This window comes from Pteropus vampyrus, unplaced genomic scaffold (assembly GCF_000151845.1).
Source record: "Pteropus vampyrus isolate Shadow unplaced genomic scaffold, Pvam_2.0 Scaffold286, whole genome shotgun sequence".
NCBI classification, from domain to species: Eukaryota; Metazoa; Chordata; class Mammalia; order Chiroptera; family Pteropodidae; genus Pteropus; species Pteropus vampyrus.
In genome coordinates this window covers 1,654,160-1,673,561 of record NW_011889067.1, presented here as the reverse complement: position 1 = coordinate 1,673,561, position 19,402 = coordinate 1,654,160, and the positions used below count along the sequence as shown (strand labels likewise).

General features: G+C 38.1%; 1 protein-coding gene across 4 annotated transcripts in view; it reads right to left on the bottom strand.

Annotated features, from left to right (window-relative positions):
* The window catches only part of CRTC3 (CREB regulated transcription coactivator 3), an 83,800-nt gene that overhangs the window by 61,273 nt on the left and 3,125 nt on the right, over window positions 1-19,402 (bottom strand). For all 4 annotated transcript variants that reach the window (XR_002776425.1, XM_023521000.1, XM_023520998.1 and 1 more), the window contains exon 2: window positions 11,574-11,672. Coding sequence is in view for 3 of the 4 variants with exons in the window: in XM_023521000.1 (XP_023376768.1) it covers window positions 11,574-11,672 (99 nt within the window). In the remaining variant the exon portion in view is untranslated. The remainder of the gene's footprint in view (window positions 1-11,573; window positions 11,673-19,402) is intronic.

The following is a 19,402-nucleotide window of genomic DNA, read 5'->3' as shown; positions in this document are numbered from 1 at the left end:
ACAGAGATGGTAAAAAAAAAAACCACAGTTGCAAAGTGCTCATGATTTGGGAGAAATAGGCTCCTAAACAGAATTTAGGGACAAGGTCAGAAAAATGTCATTCTCTGAAAAAGAAACTAAGGCACAATATAAAATAGATATTAGTAATCAGTGAAAATCTTTCCTAGAAATAATGTATGCTAAAATAATTTGTAAATATGGTCTTCTAAATCTCATGCAGAAGCCCAAGGTCACTTCCTTATCTCATTATATCTAATAGTATTTGGATAAAAGGGTATTGTTTCAGGGCTGGCAGAGAGCACGCTGTACCCAAGAGCAGGACTGGTTAAGGTTTATGACCTTGGGAACAAAATTCCCTCTCGCTTTTAAGTTTTGAGCAGATGACTATGCCACAAAAGCCACAAACTATAATGAATGGGCATGCACAAACAGAATTTAGCGGCCTGGGAAGGAATCAGTTATCTTTCCACCCTAGTTCTCTTAGCTCACAACCAGCTCCCAAATGCCTTGGTCAATGCCTCCATGCCTCATGTTATTCAGTTTATCCTATGGATAATTATTATTAACCCTACTTTATATGTGAAAAAAATAGGCTTAGAGAGCTTGAAGAAATACCCAGAACCACAGATCAAAATAGTAGTGGAGCAAGTACTCAAGTCCAGGCGACATTTCTCATACCACAGCCTCATCCTGAGTAGCATCCAGAGGAAGCAGAGGTTTACGACAAGTTCACCTTGCAAAGTTGCTGCCAAAGCTCTGGGAGACAAAAGAGCTAGATGAGGGGTAGTTATGAAATATGAGGATCTGGGAGCTAAAGGTAGGGACAGAATTTCTGAAGACCGATAGATGGCACAAGAGGCTGTTTTGAGGTCTCTGTGGAGACTCTTTCATCTGTGACTCAAGACACAACCACTGTGGGATAGTCTCTGAGATTCCACAACCATTCATGGTTTAAGGAGGAGCAGTGCTCCCTCAGTGAGGGGCAGTGGCCGGATGCAGGCTGCCCAGACCTCGGGACACAAAGCTGATGGTGTTAAACAAGGACTAAGTGGGCCACCATCTTCTACGGAGGAGCTGATTTATTTGTTTCTATATTTTCCATGTCTCATGTAGAAATACATTTCTGCCACCACAGTAGCTGCTCAAGAAATATTTGCTGAATTTATGTATTTATCTATCAATTAATGAAAAGTGGAAAAAGAAGAGTAGTCAACTCCTCTCGGAGGAGGGAAGGAGCAGGAGAACGAAAAACCCTCCCAGGGTCAGTTTGTTCATTGAGATGCCACCTAATTCAGGAGGAAGGGAGGGAGGGAGGGGGTTTAATTAAAGGATGAGCCCTTCTGCACAGCCTTTCAGATTAACTGCCACCTTTGTGTAATATTATGCCAAATAACTAGAGATTTGATTTTTCAGGCACCCTCTTTTGAAATGCATATGCCTCAGAGTAGTTAAGTGGAGAATAAAATTTTCAATATTAAATCTGATCAGAATACTTTTCTTATAATCCAAACAAGCACACTAGCCAGACATAAAAATTGGATTGGTTGATGAAGGAAAGGGATGAGGGTGGGAAAGATCATCTTAAAGCCTTGGGCCTTTAAGGGATGGTGAGAACTTCAGTGCTAAAATTGGGGACTGAGTGCGCACGAGCACGCTAACCAGGACTGCACAGTACAGTATGGTAGCCACTAGCCACATGTGGCCATTAAGCACTTTAAATGTGGCTTGTATGACTGAGGAATTGAATTTTTACTTTTATTTAATCTTAACATAAGTTTAAATGGTCACATATAGCTAGTCACTATCATGTTGGACAGCACAGATCTGTGGGGAGGGAGAGGTAAAAAGAGCATGAGATAAAAAGAGGTAGAAAGTGATAAATACAAACTTCAAAATAATTCTTCAGTACTATTTGTGTTAATAACTGACAAATGCTTGCTACTTGACAGTTTCCAAAGCTCTTCTGCATTTATTCTATAATCGTAGATCCTTACAACAACCCGGTCAAGTAACTGTCATCATCATTTATAGGTGAGATCCAGAGAATTCTGTGATTTGCCAAAGGAGATTCTGTGGGAGGGTGTCTGCAGCCCCTCAGGTGGGTTAACTCCACAGATGTCCAGATGGCATCAAGGAACCTCAGCTCTTCCTTTTGGAAAAATGAAGTGCAAGACAGACAGGTGCCTCGTTCATCTCATCATTCTGCCCTACACGATCTGCAGATATTCACTGAGAATCAGTCTCTCTTGCTTCTATATGAGCTTCTCACCTACTTGGAATTTAGCTCTTTGAAGCTAGGAAGGTTTCCTGTGCAGTGCAGTGGGTGCACAGATCTCGACCCTTGATCCAAAGCAGTTTTTGCTGTCCTTTCCCCTCCCCAGGCCCTCCTAGGAGGACAAGAGCCTGGAGGAGCTCAGAGAGGTGAGCTCTGATTGTAGAAAGTGAAGGTGTTTTCGATTACTCATGGTGGAACCTATATTCTACCTATGATGTGACTTAGAAATTCAAAGAAACAGCTCTCTCAACATCTGGCACGCAAATATGTGTCCACAACTGGATTTTCTGCGAGAGGAGAGAAGAGATTTCAAAGGCTGCTAAGAGGCTGCTTGAGAGTTAAGGACCAATGGCAAGGCACAGATATATCAAATAACTTTTTCTGCCTGCCTCACCTTGAACCAAGTTACTGAAACATTTTCCACAATTTCCTTTGGCTACTTTCTACACATTCAGAAAACTAAGCATAAGAAGATAAGAAAAATTATTTTTTAATATTTAATTTTTAATATTTAATGTAAACATAAATAAATGTAAATCGTCCTAAGCCAAGAGGTCTTGACATAGGATCAAAATACATGAAAAAATGAGTGTGATATGTTTGATTCAACAAAGAGATAGGAAACAAAAATGGAGATAGAAAACATAAAAAAGAACCAGTCAGAAATGAAAATGCAGTAATTGTAAAGGAGAAAACATTAGAGGGAATCAACAGTAGATTAGATGAACCAGAGGCTCAAATCAGCAATTTGGAAGATAAAGTAACAGAAAACATCCAATCAGAACAGCAAAAAGAAAAACAAATCCAAAAAACTAGGGTAGTTTAAGGGGCCTCTGAGACAATATCCAGTGTACCATCAGTCCCATCATTGGGATACCAGAAGGAGAAGAGAAAGAGCAAGGAATTAAAAATCTATTTGAAGAATTAATGACAGAAAACTTCCCTAACTTGGAGAAGGAAACAGACATACAACCCCAGAAAGCTCAGAGAGTCCCAAACAAGATCAACCCAAAGAGTCTCACACCTAGACACATCATAGTTAAAATGCCAAAGGATCATAAAAGCAGCAAGACGAAAGCAGTTAATTACCTAAAGGGAGCTCTCATAAAACTGTCAGCTGATTTCTCAACAAACTTTGCAGGCCAGAAGGGATTGGTATGAGTATTCAAAGTGATAAAAAGCGAGGACCTACAACCAAGGTGACTCTACCCAGCAAAGCTATCATTTAGAATAGAAGGACAGATAAAGAGCTTCTTAGACAAGAAAAAAACTAAAGGAGTTCATTACCATCAAACCGGTATTACAAGAATAAAGAGACTTCTTTAAGAAGAAACAAACAAATCGAAAATATAGATAATAAAATGGCAATAACTACATATCTATCAACAATTACTTTAAATGTAAATGGATTAAGTACTCTAATCAAAAGACACAGGGCGGTTGAATGAACACGAAAACAAGACCCTTACATATGCTGCCTATAAGAGACTCACTTCAGAGCAAAAGACAAACACAGACTGAAAATAAAGAGATGCAAAAAGGTATTTCATGAAAATGAAAATGAAAGAGAAAGCTAGGGTAGCTATACTTATACCAGACTGAACAGACTTTAAAACAAAGGTTATAACAAGAGACAAACAAGGACCCAGTAATGCCACTTCTGGGTATTTATCTGAAGAAACTCAAGACACCACTTCAAAGGGACATGTGTATCCATATGTTAATTGTGGCATTATTTATAATAGCCAAGATATGGAAGAAACCTAAGTGTCCATCAATAGATGAAAGGATAAAGAAATGGAACCTATATACGATTACTTAGCCATGAAAACAAATAAAATCTTGCTATCTGTGACAACATGGATGAACCTAGAGGATATTATGCTGAGTGAAATAAGTCAAAGACAAATATCATACGATTTCACTTACCTGTGTAATCTAAAAACCAAAATAAACGAACAAACAAAACAGAAACAAATTCACATATACAGGGAACATTTTGATGGCAGCCAGATAGGAGGAAGGTTGTGGGGATGGGTGAAGGAGGGGAAGGGATTAAAAGGTACACACTGGTAGTTACAAAGCAGTCATGGAAATGTAAAGTACAGCACACGGAACACAGTCAATAATACTGTAATAACTATGTCTGCTGTCAGATGGGTGATCATTTCATAACCTACATAAGTGTCTAAACACTATAGTGTATACCTGAAACTAATATAATACTGTATGTCAAATGCAATTGAAAAAATTTGTAATTATTAAAAAATATATTTTTAAATAAAAATGTTAAAGAAAAGAAGTGAATGAGAGCATGTGTACATGTATGTGTGTATATATATATTGCTCAGGGGGGACCCATAGCTTTTATAAGATTTTCAAAATAAAGGCAAATCTTTAGTCTTTTTTTCACAGTTCTTATAATTTCTTAAATAAAACAAATATTTTATACATATAAACATATTTTAAGCTATTATAAATGTAATCTTTTCCCCCTTTATGCATTAGTCTAACTTGCCACTGATAATATATCTAATTTTTTAATTAAAAATTTTTTCAAGTAGTCTTTTTAATTTAAATTTAATTATTCATTACAACTTTAGCAATTATGTTCAGATTCAATTTCTCCTTTTTTAATTTACTAAGGATTTCTTTGGTCTAGTACATGATCAATTTATACATACAAATACATACAGACTTACACCCAGAAATACACACATTCGATGAACAATTAGTGAAAACAACCCAAATGTCCAACAATAAGGAAGCAGTTAAACTGTGGTACATCCATGTGATAGAATATTGTAAGTCACTAAAAATAATGTTTTGAAGACCATTTAAATATACAGGAGAACTTTCATGACAAAAAAAAATGATACAAAACTATACATACAGTATGATGCTGATTTTATTAAAAATATTTATAGTCACAGCAAAACTATTGAAAGAAAGAAGCCAAACTATGAACGGGGATGTCACCTGTTTTCTATAAGAAGACAATGTACTTTTGTAACAAGAAAAAAAAAATGTTTTTAAAATTTGGGAATATCTAAAAAAAGTATCTTATCTTTTCAGAGAACAAATTATAGAGAATAAGTTTTTGTGTATAGTAATTCTGACTTGTTAATGATATCACTCTCCTGTATCTTTGTTTTGAATATTGGCTCAACTATCATAGGGAATTAAAAATCTAGAGATGTGCTATTGTCACATCCTCATTTTACTAGTTTTTGCTTTTCACAATTTGTTGCTATGTTACTTCATCATATAAAAGTCCAATAATGCTATGACAATTACTAAATAAATATACTAACCTCAAAGAGTTTTTGTGAAGATTAATAATCTATGTAGAGAGCTTAATGCAGTGTCTGGCACACAACATGTACTTAATAAACATTGGCTATTAGTTCTGGTAATATTTTAAGATTAATGTTGCTACTTAGGTTTTCCATTTGTTTGAATTTAACTGACATATCTTTTGCCAATCATTTAAAAAAAAAAAAAAAACCTTAAAAACTTAAAAGGAAATGCAGCAATGAAAAGCCGCAGAAACTGAACTAGAAGTCAAAGACTTGATTTTTAAGTTCTGGTTCTCTTACATACTTGCTCTGCAGATTCTAGGCCTCATGTTGATACTGGTGGTGGGCCTCAAGAAAACACACTGTTCTGGATCTGACCCTCGAAGCTTGACACAGGGCTTTCTCCCTTTGGCCACCAGATTGTTTCCTAAATTAGTTAGAACTTATAAACCCTCAGTTATAAACAATTGACATAATTTTGTTAAAATGTAGCAGTCAGAAATGTACAAGTATAATTCATTTTAGAGATTCAATTTGAAATGTGAGGTGGGTTACATGAAACCTACGAAAGGCTACTATACACAGGTAGCCCTATACAGAGTGAAGTCCTCTGTCCTTCCCTCTACAGCTACATGACCATCAGACCACACAGCCAACATATGCCCTAGCTGTTCTGCAGGCTGAAACATGCTAGAGAACGATTATCCCTCCTCTAACCAGAAGAGACAGCCTTAGCCCTCAGAGAAGAAGATAATGCCCACTTCCTCCATTCTGCCTTCAATGTCTATAGGTCAGGTCCTGCCTAGAGATATGAGGGCTATGACTCTAGCCACCCCTGACTGATGACCCACCCCTTGCCAAGGATTATCAGAAGGCAGCCTGAAAAGCTTGCTTTGGTTTACTCAGTCTGATAAGTCTGTGTTCTCTGATAAGGGCCCAGTGGGTTAGAAAAAAGAATGTGCTTTTAGATCCTCCATGAGGATAGGAAATTGGTCTTTAACCAATATCAAAATAGTACTATGCTTACCAACTAATGTTGTAGTAAAGATGAAGTAAAATAACAGACATGAAAGCATTTTGTAAACTCCAAAGTGATCTCTAAACATAAAAGAGAATTATATTTAAATAATTATAAGCAATCTAACTAGAATCAAAACCTGTACTTCTGTACCATGTTCATGGATTGGAAGACTCAGTACTATTAAGATATCAATCCTCCCCAACCTGATCTATAGATTCGATGCAATCTCATTTAAAATCCCAGCGGGCTTTTTTATAAAAATCAAGAAGTTGATTCTAAAATTTCACGGATAAGCGCAGAAACTAAAACAAGCAAGACGACTTCAAAAAAGGACAAAGTTGGGAGGACTCCCACTACCTGATTCCCTGCCTTCCTATAAAGGTACAGCAACCAAAGTAGTGTGGGTTTAGCAAAATAATAGACACAGAGTCTAATAGAACCGAAGATAGAGTCCAGAAACAGATTCATATCTATATGGTCAAATGCTTTTCAACAAAGGTGCCAAGGCAATTCAACAGGGAAAGGAAAGTCTTCTCAATGAATGGTGCTGGAACAATTCAGTATCCATATACAAAAAAAAGTGGTCCTCAACCCATGCTTTTTACCACACAAAAAATAAATTAACTTGAAATTACCTAAGTATGAAACTTAAAAATATAAAACTTCTAGAAAAACACATAGAGAAAAATGTTTGTGACCCTGAGTTAAGCAAAGAATTCTTAGAAAAGACACGAAAGGCACAAAATTATAAAAGAACAAAATGATAAACTGGACTTCATCAAAATTAAAAACATCTGCTCTTTAAGATTTTGTTAAGAAAATGAAAAGACAAGCCACAGACTGGTAGAAAATATTTGCAAAATACATACTGAATAAAGAAAAAGTATCCAAAATATATTTTAAAAACTCTCACAACCCAATAATTAGAAAATGAACAACTCAATTTAAAAACTGGGCAAAAGATTTGAATGGACACTTCACCAAAGAAGATACAAGAATGGAAAATAAGCACACAAAAAGATATTCAACATTATTAGTCATTAGGAAAATGCAAATTAAAACTACAATGAGATGCCACCACACATGCATTAGAATGACCAAAATTTTTAAACCTGAAATACTACCACTTCACACCCATCAGGATGAATACTATCAAAAAAAAAAAAAAAAAAAAAAACAAGAAAATAACAGGTGTTGGTGACAATGTGGAGAAATCAGAACTCTTGCACACTTGATGGGAATGTAAAATGGTGCAGCCATTGTGAGAACAGTTTGAGAGTTGCTCAAAAAATTAAAAATAGAATTACCATATGATCCAGCAATTCAACTTCTGGGTATATAGCCAAACGAATGGAAAGCAGGATCTCAAAGAGATATTTACACACCCATGTACACAGCAGCATTATTCACAATAGCTAAGAGGTGGAAGAAACCCAAATGTCCATCAATGGATGAATGGATAAACAAAATGTGGTTTATACATACAATAGAGTATTATTCAGCCTTAAAAAGGAAGGAAATCCTGTCACATGCTACAACATGGATGAGCCTTGAGGACATAATGCCAAGTGAAATAAGCTAGTCACAAAAAGACAAATATTGTATGATCCCATGTATATGAGGTACCTAGAGTAGTCAAATTCACAGAGGCAGAAAGTAGAACAGTAACTGTCAGTGGCTGGGGAATGGGAATGGGGAGTTATTGTTTAATGGGTACACAGTTTAAGCTTTATAAGGTTTTGAAAAAGTTCAGGAGATTGGTTGTGCAACACTTAAAAATGGTTAAGATGAAATTCTGTGTTGTGTTCTTTACCACAATTAAAAAGAAATACTGAAATACTGAAATACTGAAAAGGGCTGGAGAGAGAAGGCAGCCACTGGAACTCTCATGTTGCTGGTGGAAACATGAACTAGTATAGCCACTTTATAAAACAGTTTAGCAGTTTCTTATAAAGTAAAAAACACATTTACCATATGATCCAGAAGTTCCACTACTAGATTTATACAAAAACTATATGACCATAATATCTTCATGTTATGTCCCTAATATCTTTACTCACAACTGCCAAAAGGTGGAAACAATACAAATGCCCATCAACTGATGAAATTATAGTACCTCCATGCAATGGAGCACTACTCAGCAATAAAAAAAAAGGAATGAACTACTGATAGATGCAATGTAGTGGGCTGAATTATGTTCCCTAAAAGAGATGTGTTCAATCCCTACCCCCACATACCTGTGAATGTGGCCTTATTTGGGAAAAGAATCTTTGCAGATGTAACCAAGATGAGGTCATACAAATTAGGGTGGTCCCTAAATCCAATGACTGATGTCTTCATAAGAGAAGGGAGAGAAAGGTTTGGACACAGAGACACAGACAAATAGAAAACAAGGTCATACGCAATGGAGACAGAAAGTGGAGTGATGGAGCTAAAAGTCAAGGGACGCCAAGGACTGCTGTCAACCAAGAGAAGCTAGAAGAAGCAAGAAAGGATTCTCCCCTTGAGACTTCAGAGAGCACAGCCTGCTGACACTTTGATTTCAGACTTCCAGCCTCAGAACTGTGAGGGAATAAACGCCTGTTGTTTTAAGCCACCTAGTTTATGCTACTTTCTTACAGCTGCCTTAGGAAACTAATACATGCAATAAGATGGATGAGTCTCAAATGAAGTACTCTGAGTCAAAGAAGAATTCAAAAGACTACATATTTTTTATTCCATTTACAAGAATCACTGGAAAAGGCAAAAGAACAGATCAGTGGTTCCAAAGGCTGGAGGTGGGGGATGGAAACAGATTACAAAGGGACGTAAGGGAACTTTGGAGAATGATGAAACTCTTCTGTTATCTTGATTATGGTGCTGATTATTCAAGACAGAATTACTTCAATTGTACTGTATGTAAATTACGCCTCAAAAATGTTTACTTAAAAAAAAAAGATGTGCTTCTGGGATTCCCTTTTCTCCTCAGTTTGTCAAGAATTCTGGGAAGAGGGCTTCTACTGGCCTAATCAGGGATAATGTGAGGATCGAAATAATAATAATAGTTATAGATGACAACCCATGGAATAAAATAAGAAACCACAAAATTACATAGAAATCAATATATAAATTGAAAGTTTGATAAGGATCAGGATAAAGTATCTCCTCACAAAATATTTATTAATTACAAAGGGGAAGCATAACTTTAAATTGGAGAAGTCTGACAAACACCACCTTAATTAAGTGATACAAGTGAGCATCAGTTGTACCAGGACAAATGAACATTACCCATTTAATGGGATACAGTAACAGCATCAATTCTGTGCTATTCCTGCCAAAGATGCATAATCTGAATCTAATCATGAAGAAACATCAGACAAACCCCAGCTGAGGGATACTCTACAAAATAACTGGCCTGTAATCTTCAAAAGTGGCAAGGTCAAAAAAGTCAAAAATAACTTTTTTCATGTCAAAAATAAAAGACTGAAAACTCTACTATACTGAAGGAGACTAAAGACAATAACTAAATACATGCAATTTTGAACTGGATCCTTTTGCTACAGAGGACAGTAATGGGACATTTGATGAAACTTAAATGGAGTCTGAAGATCAGATGGCAATAATGTATCACTGCTGATTTTCTCATTTTGATGGCTCTATTTTGGTTATGTAGCACAAGGTCCTTGCTTGTTAGAAATACACAGCAAAATATTTTGGGGTGATATGGCATAAGATCAGCAACTTATTCTGAAGGGGAAAAAAGTTATCTGTATGGTACTTCCAACTTTTCTGTAAGCTTGCGATTGTTTCAAAGTAAAAAAAAGTATTCAAAGAATCCTGGCAAGACCAATGCAATAGGAGAGGGAAGTCATAGTAAATTCTGTATTCCTCCAAAGTTGACAATAAAATGCCACACTACCGGGATCTCAAACACAGCAAACCTTGACAACGCTCTATTTTCTGAAGCATGAAATCCAGCATAAAGCAGAGATCTACTTTATTTGTATACTGAATGATGCAAAAGGCCAACATATAGGAAGTTGGATCTACACAGGTAGACCTCTAACATTGAGTGTATTAAAGTGAGATTCCAATGTATATTAAAGACGATATTCCAGTGTAATAGGTACAAATATGTTTACATTGTACTTTTTATAATGACTATTATATTTAAGAGTTCCTATTAGTACTCTCAAATGGAAGTCTCCAATTTAAATACTACTTTTGCTTAAGGAACATCATCAAACAAAACCCAGTTTTCACAACAAAAAAAGAAGACAGTGACATCCAAATGAATCAAGTTTTGCTTCATCTTAAAGGTGATATCTCAACTTTAATATCAAATCTTAAATTGTGTAATAGAATGACTGTTTTGAACAAGGCCCATCACTGACATGAATGATTAAAGCATCTATGATACTGCACTAAACTAAATGCAATATAGACCATTTACCAATGCCTTAGATCTGTGTTGTCCAATGTGGTAGAAACTAGTCACAGGCAGGTAGTAAAATGTGGCTAGTTCAAATAGAGATGTGTTTTAAGTGTTAAAACAAAAAAACGAAAAAAAAACAAAAAAAACAGATTTCAAAGACTTAGTACAAAAAATAAAGAATGTGAAATATTTCATTAATGTTTTTTGATACTGATTATATGTTGAAATGATATATTTTGGATATACTGAGTAAATATTTATTTATTTATTTAAATAACATTAAAATTAATCCCGCCTGTGTTTCTTTTTCCTTTAATGTGGCTACTAAAAAAGTTTAAATTATATATGTAGCTCACATATTTATAATGGACTGCACTACCTTAGGAAATATAAAACTACCTTATGCTTCAGAAAGCAGGAAAGAGAATAATGATGAACTTCTCAGAGCACTGAACTGTATCTAGGCCAGGTTTATCCTTTAAGATCGAATCTTTTTAAGGAGAATAATCTCTGCCTATCCTTTTACAGTCCACTCAGCTTGAAGGAGTAAATATCTGGAGGTACCTGGAACTCTGATACACTGCTACGCAGCTGGCTCACATTTGGTAAGGATCCTCCATGGTACTGGGTCAGGCGCAGTTGCTGAAGCTTCTGAAATTGAACCTGCAAACACAGTGATTTTAAGACTGTTGAGAGATGACAGAAAAGAGCTGGGGAAGCATCAAAGTATGGTGTTTTGCAGTAAAATGGTTCAAGAGTGAAAGTCTTGGTTTCGATTTCTTCTCTACTTAAAACCGTCAGGTTTCCGGTGCTTTGTGGTTTTTGATTAGTCTATTTTGGGAAAGAATTTACCCATGTTCCAAATGTCCCATGCACCGTGACAGCAAAGCACTCTCTTGCAAGGACTTTGAGTGTGTGTGTGTAGGCGTATGGGCACAATCAGCATAAGGGAATTTCTTGAAGAAAAACTAAGCCATTACCTATGACTTTACGACATTAACTGTTTTTCCTTCTCCATGCTCTTTTCCAGTCATTTACCTTTATGTGTAATAACTGCATAGTTGTGATCATAACATAGGTACAACCTCAAGCCTTTTCTATGATTATATATTCATATTTTATGGCAACATAACATTTCTTCTGAATTATTTCCACAGGACACATTCCAAAGAGTGATTATTAAATCTCTGAGTATGGTCCTTTTGATGGCTCTCAACACATAATGCCAAACAATTTTGCCAAAGGGTATATCAATGTATATATGAGAAAGCAGTTTCATCAAAATCCTCACTAACACTGGATATGATCATTAACTGGGGTTAAGGAAGGAGGCCAATTCAACAGATATAAAATGGTATCGCACTGTTTTAATATGCCTTTCTTCTGCAAGTTCTTCCTTGCTTCATTTTTCAAAAGGCAGTAAACCAGTTGCAGTTCTTGTAAACTCCAAAGTGGTCCAATTTGGTCTTTAAGAGTTCTCTTTCTAAAATAAAAAATTACCTCTGTGGTTATATAGCCTTTGGCACGTATAATTCACGCAGAGAAGAAAGGGTAGACAGGAACTCTCAGGCAGATTTTCACCCTTTCATTACTTTTTGTCTTTGTCTAATAAAAATAAATTACCAGCTCTGAGTCTCTACTGCCCGCTTCATCCCCAACCCTCTCCACAACCACGAAGCGAGCATCCTGCTTTTATAAAGCTGGAGACCCAGACAGAGAAGTTCAGAGACTTGCGCAAGGTCACAAAGCTACAGGAATCAAAGCTATGGGTCTAACTCAAAACCTACAGTCTTTCTTACTTCTGCCATGTTCTTTTCATTTTTTTTTTTTCGTTTTTTCCTCAATGACTATAGAGTTTATAAACTCAGAAAAGTGAAGTTTGGCTGACAAAAGCATTGCTCAGCCTATGCAGCTGAGTTTGTTTTGTTTTTGCATTCATTATGAAAATTTTCAAATATATACATCGTAGAGATAACCTCACCTATCTATCTTCCAGCTTCAACAATTATCTCAACTTATGTCCAATCTTGATTCATTTTTACCTCCTCCACTAATCATGGCATCCCACTGAAAGAAATCTCAGGCATATTATTCTGTATTTCAACATACATTTCCAAAAAATAAGAACTTGTATCTGTTTGGAAGTTTTAAAAGCATATAAAAACTTTGGGCAGCCTTAAATTCCTTATACCCACAGAATTTGATTTCTTAAACATACCGTACTGGGAGATGGTTATAATCTATTAATCAAAACCCAGATCTGCGAGTCAGATAATGGAAGGAGGACATTGTGAGCTTTCCCATCTATCAGCTGAGTTATAAGAATGAAGTTTTGGCTTTTGATGTTAACATTCTCAGAGCATTTCCTAGGAGCATTTGACTCTGTCCCTGAAATTCTCTAGACAAAATTCTCACTCCCCACCCCCGCTTCATCTAAAGTCTTTGATTCCTTTTTCCATCAATCCATCCATTTTATTCACTTATATAAAAACTTTTAACTGCGTGCCAGGTACTGTGCCAGGCACTGGCTCACTAAGATGAACATGTGTCAAAGTTCCTGCCTTCAGAAAGTTCTCACAAAGGCTTCAACTCTTACCCAAAAGCCTTGACACTTCAACCAAGCTAGTAGGTTCTACATCTAGCCAGAAACTTGCCTTCCGTGGATCTTAAGGCACTCTCATGATCTCCCACATCTGTTCTACCTCCCCAAATGCCTATTTCTATACCCTTCAGAGACTGTTGCACTACAGTAAAAAGAGCACTGGATCTGGAATTGCGAGACCTGACTTTGTAACCTGGAGCTGCCACCAGGTTGGGCAAATTACTCTGCTGTTTACTTCACAAAGGCAATGTATGGATTAAAAAAAGAGAACAGATGCAACACTAGTATGTAAAGGTAGTGCTCTGGATAACCTCTCAAAGTATCACCATTACTGTTGATATTCTCAACTACCTCCTAAACCCTTGAGAAATTTTGATATTTTCTTCTTTTGAGATGTAGAATCATTGAGCTAGAAAGAACCTTAGAGACTGTCTGCGACATCGTCATACTTACTGATGATAAAAATGAGAACCAAAGAATAATTAGCCTGAGGCAGAGATCACAGACTAGCAGGCCATGAGCCACATTTAGCCAAGAGAGTTCTGTTTGACCCACATGATAGTGACCCACTCAATGTTTTACATTTTAATCTTAAAATTGGAAAATTGTGTAGAAATTTGGATTTCTAACTTCTCTTCATTGAGAGATCATACAACACTGAACCCATATTCTTACATGGCAAAAATGCATGGAGCTGAGAAGCAGCTGCCTCCTTAGACAGGGCTTGGGTTTTCCTGTTTGCCCAAGTCTTCATTGTACCCTATCATTCCTCTATGATTAGCCAGAGATCAGCTACCAAGTGTCATCATTTCTGATCCCCTCACTCATTTTTATCTGCTTCACTCTGTAACTTGAGTTAGCAACCTTTAGACTACAGTCACACACTTCAGTGGAATTTCCTTTAATGTCTATATGAAATAAGATCCAATCCTCATTAATTCCTTTGTGAAAAAGTCTCCTAATAGTCAACATAATCTCAAAATCCCAGCAGGCCTTTTAATAGAAATTGATGAGATAATTCTAGAATTTATGAATATCCGAATAACATACAATAGCCAAAACAATTTTTTAAAAAGAGCAAGATTGGAATATTTAACTTACCTCATTTTAAGACTTATAATAAAGCTACAGAAATACATGCAGTGTGCTACTATTAAAAGAGGGATGTATAGATCAATAGAACAGTAAGTAGACAGAGTCCAAAAAGAGACCCACACATATATGCCCAATTGATTTTTAACAAAGTGTCATAGCAATTCAATGAAAAAAGAAAAGTGTTTTCAACAAATGCAGTTGAGTATACATTCAGTGTGACAGCCAGATTCAAACCCTAGTTCTACCACTTACCAGCCATGCAACCTTATCTCTCAAGCCTCGGCTTGCTCATCTGCAAAATGAGAAACATTCTAGAAACACACTCTATAGGGTCACTGTGAGAAGTACATGAGATAATGAATGTAAAGGGATCACTACAGTGCCTGGCAAAAAGACAACGCTCAATCCTTAGCCCAAACCTAACCTTTATAGTCTCCTCTCTCACTCACTTGGAGGCCTCACTACTCCGTAACATACCTAATGTTTGTTTTAATCTAAAAATAATGTTTTCTCCAAATATTCAAGCAAAATTAACGCTCCAGGTTGATGTGCTAAGTTTATCCTGTGGTTTCTCAATACTACAAGTTGTCCTTCAAAGCTGAACTTCTTGAACAAGTTCCCAATCCTGTCTCCATTTCCTTCCATTCATTACTCAATGCCTCACAACCTCCCTTCCAGCCAGCACCCTGTGAATGCAGTGGCTCTCAAGCAAGGTTACCAATGATCCCCACGTGACTAGACCAAAAGACACGTCCTTATCATGTCCAAGTCAGCAGCACTAGGCTCAGCTGGTTGACTTTCTCTCCTAAGAATAATCTTCCTGGCTGTTCTGTCTGGCAGCTCTTCAGTCTCCTTTGCTGGTGCCACCTCTCCCACCCCTTTAAACAGTGGGGCTCCTTGGGTTTCTCCTAGGCCCTCTTTGCATCTCACGCTATAGCAAGGGTCACAAACTCAAATGCCTACTACAGGTGCCAAGTATGGAAGATAACTAAAGGAAGCAGGCTGGAATCACTGTGAAGAACACAGGGAATTGTGGGAACTGTGGCAAACCAAAGAACACATACATGCCTTACCTAATGATGAGAGCCACTATTTAGCTCCAGGTAATTGCTGCCATGCAGAAATGCAGAGTGAGTATTGTTAGATCATCTCATTTTTCAAAAGAAGCCAGAGTGCAGATTTCAATATAAAACTGCAAAATTCATTGTTGGCCCTAATATTTTATAAACATACATTTGGTCCCCCCAAATTAAAAACATGTCAGAGGGCCAAATTAGAATTTAGGCCACCAATTTGCAAGATCTGTTCTAGAAATTCTTCCCAGGTATCTGAATCTACTCCTGCAGCTACACACCAAAGATTCTCACATTTATATCACTAGCCTAGACTTCCCTCCTGAGCTAGAACCACATAAACAACTGCTTGCCAGACCATCTCTACTCACATGCCTCACAGGCACCTCAAACTCAGCATCTCTTGACACTGCTTCCACTTTGCTCCTGCCAGTGCTCCCTCTCTTAATGGAGGATACCCTGAAATGGCTCAAGTCTGAAAGCTGGTAATTATTCCCTGTGTCCTCCCTCTCCCTCACCTTCCTCAACCATTCACTAAGTCTGGTCCTTTCTAACTCCTAAGTATCAATCTGTTTACCTCTGCCTCCCTATTGCTACCACCCTAGTCAATGCCATGTCACGCCTCCTAGAATAGTATTACAACAAAGGTTTCTCTGCCACCTCCTCCTCTGTTCTATCCACCATCCCAGAGATAGAGGCATTCTTTTAAAATGCAAAGCTCCCCTGGTTCCACCCCTTCAATGACTCTCCATTGTCCTTAGGATCAAATCCTGTCTACAATCTGATCCTCTAGAACACATCATCTCAAATCACCCTCCTTGTCCCCTTACTGAACCTGTTCCCTGTGCCTGAAATGCACAAGTATATATCCTCAAATGCCTTCCCCGCTCCCACTAATCCTTTAGGTCACTAGAAGAGGTCAGGACTCCATACCATACACTCCAAGAGTTCCATCTGCTTCCCCTTTTGCAATATTCACCAACATGTGTCCTTATTTGCCAAATAAATGGTCTTTCCCATTAAATTTTAAAATCCATGAAGAGACTGTGCTTTGTTCACTCACTACTATACCCTCAGTGCTCATCCTAACCCCTGGCACACACTAGGGACTCAATAAGTGTTTCTTGAATAAATTAATAAAATCTTTGAAGCGAGACATCTTGTCTTCATCTTCCCCATGCACGCACCCCATTTACCACAGTGGGTACTCCAGTACTGACAACTTAATGAACAAAGGAACAGCCTCTTTCCAGGCATACTTGCCTCCACTTTCTTCCCGCTCCTTATCATCCCAGGGACCACAATCTAGTGTTCTCTTCTTAAATTTTCCTACTGCTTCCTGATAAGGCTGAATCCTAAAGCTAGAATGAAAAAAATCTCCATAATCTAGTCCATCCTAGCTACTAGGAAAACAGGATTTAACTTTAACTCTTGAAGGATTAGCTGTGATTTTATAGAGAAGTACTCAAAGCCCAGAACAGACTCAAAAAGGAAGGAGTACCTAGACTGATTAACAATGCCTGCCACAGGCTAGATTGAAAGTCAGTGTATCTGCCATCCAGTCACCAATAAAGAACTAGATGGACTCTTCTTCATCTGGACCATTGAAGGTTCACAGACATATGCTTGGGGATCTAAGAGTTCTCTACAAGTGTGCAATTGTGTGATTCACTACAAAAATAATCCTTAAAAGTTTTAAATAAGCTAATCTTACTAGGCAAATTCACTGTTATCGCTTGGCTTGTGTTTATGAACACAATTGAGCCTAGGAGTATAATTTTACTTGCAACTGATAGAGGAGAAAACATGAGCAAATTTAATATGTAAATGATGCTCTGTACCAGATAAAGGGCAAAGTGGCATCATAATTTTATAGTAATTAGAACAGAGAGAAGTAGTAGTGACCAAATTGAGTTGTCACATGGGACACAGCTAACCAGGCTTGCTAAACTCAAGTAATCTATGGGTTTAGCACCATATTTACATTGAGAGCTTCAATTCAGTTCAGGAAAATACCATTTGTCACAAATTAATGTTAATTTGAATTTATTGCATTTTTAACTTTGAATTTATTTGTATGTTTTAGTTTACAGTTGTATCACAACTATAAGCAAAGGACATAATATACAAGTTTATGTTTGAACATACTCAAGTAACATAATCAAACTCATTTAAGTGAACACTTGAGGATTTGTGAGAAAAAAAAACTGCCTTTAAAGGAGTCTGTATATTACTCAGGGCTGTATCTTCCAGGGATGTTTTAAGGTGTTTTCATAAACTGGGTGAGAGATTGGATCAACTGTGGGTAAATAGACATACAGAGTAGAGTGCATGTTATCTGTACATACACAATTTATGAATCTAAACAACACATAACACAGGCCCCAGCATTAATCCTCAGCTTTCACCCAGTAATTCTCCTCAGTGTGCTCTGAGCTTGTCATACTCATCCCTGACTCTAACCAAGGTCACATCAATAATGCCTGTGGACATCAGACAGGTAATAAATAAGTGAAACTAGTCAGGGCATGAAAAAAATTTTTTCTTGAAATCCTCAGGCTCTTTTATCTATATATACATTTTTCTCAGCGAAACAGAAATGTAAATATAAGAGAATTTCAGTTTCTCTTATACTTTACTTCACTAAAAGAAAACACCATCAAAAAAATGATAAATGGCAAGTGATACCTAGCCTCAGAGTGGGGCATCATGGCAGGGTGTGGTGTGAACTGTGATCAACTAGAGAATTCATGCTCCATGTGGGAGGCAACCACCACCTAGCTCCAGCCAAGGGCTGGCACATGGGAATTCAAGATGACTGTTATTAGGTCTTCCGATTTATATATGCATATATATAAAGAGAAATATTTACACAGAGAGAATAAATAAATATTGGTTTTATGTGAAAATCTCCCAATTAAAAAATTCTGGAACCAGAGTCAAGTTTTCCCAAACACTATGCTGACCGAAAAATAAGGTGTCTGCAGCTCAGTGCTTGCAACCCCGCACTCGGCCCTCCTTCAAGCCGCTCCCTTCCCCCCGTCCCGGCCCAGCATCTGCACATCCTCCCCATCCTCCCGATGGTCCCTCAAGGTCAGCATCAGGATCCTCCAGGCCTGCCCGGCTCCACCTGAGCCTCCTCAGCAGTCCCGCGCGGGCACTGCTGGCTCTCCACCCTCCGCGGCCTCACTCAACAGTCACCCCACCTCTCCCGGCGTTTTCCCCGCTCGCGTCTTACTCCTGGACCCTCCTCAGTCACCAGCAATGCTGTGCACCTTGCCCGTTCTCGCGAAATCCCCGGGGCTGAACCCAGAAAGCCGGCCGATAAAGCACCTCGGAGGACTGGAAGTAGGAAAGGCTCCCACTCGACTCGGGGCCCCATCACCGTCCCCAGACCCCAGAAGCCCGGCGCCGGCCCACAGCGCTCTTGAGGGGCGAAAGGACCCTCGGGCCTGCGGCCCTGGCGCCCGGCAGTCTCGAAGGGCTGCCTGGTGGTGGACGTTCGGCGCAGAGAAGCCGCCCTGGCCGCTGCGGGGCTGTTTGTGACTCCCCCCGGGGCTCCAGGTCCCCCTCCTCTTCCCGCCGCCCGCCTCGCTCGCTCAGCCCCGCGACCTCCCACTTCC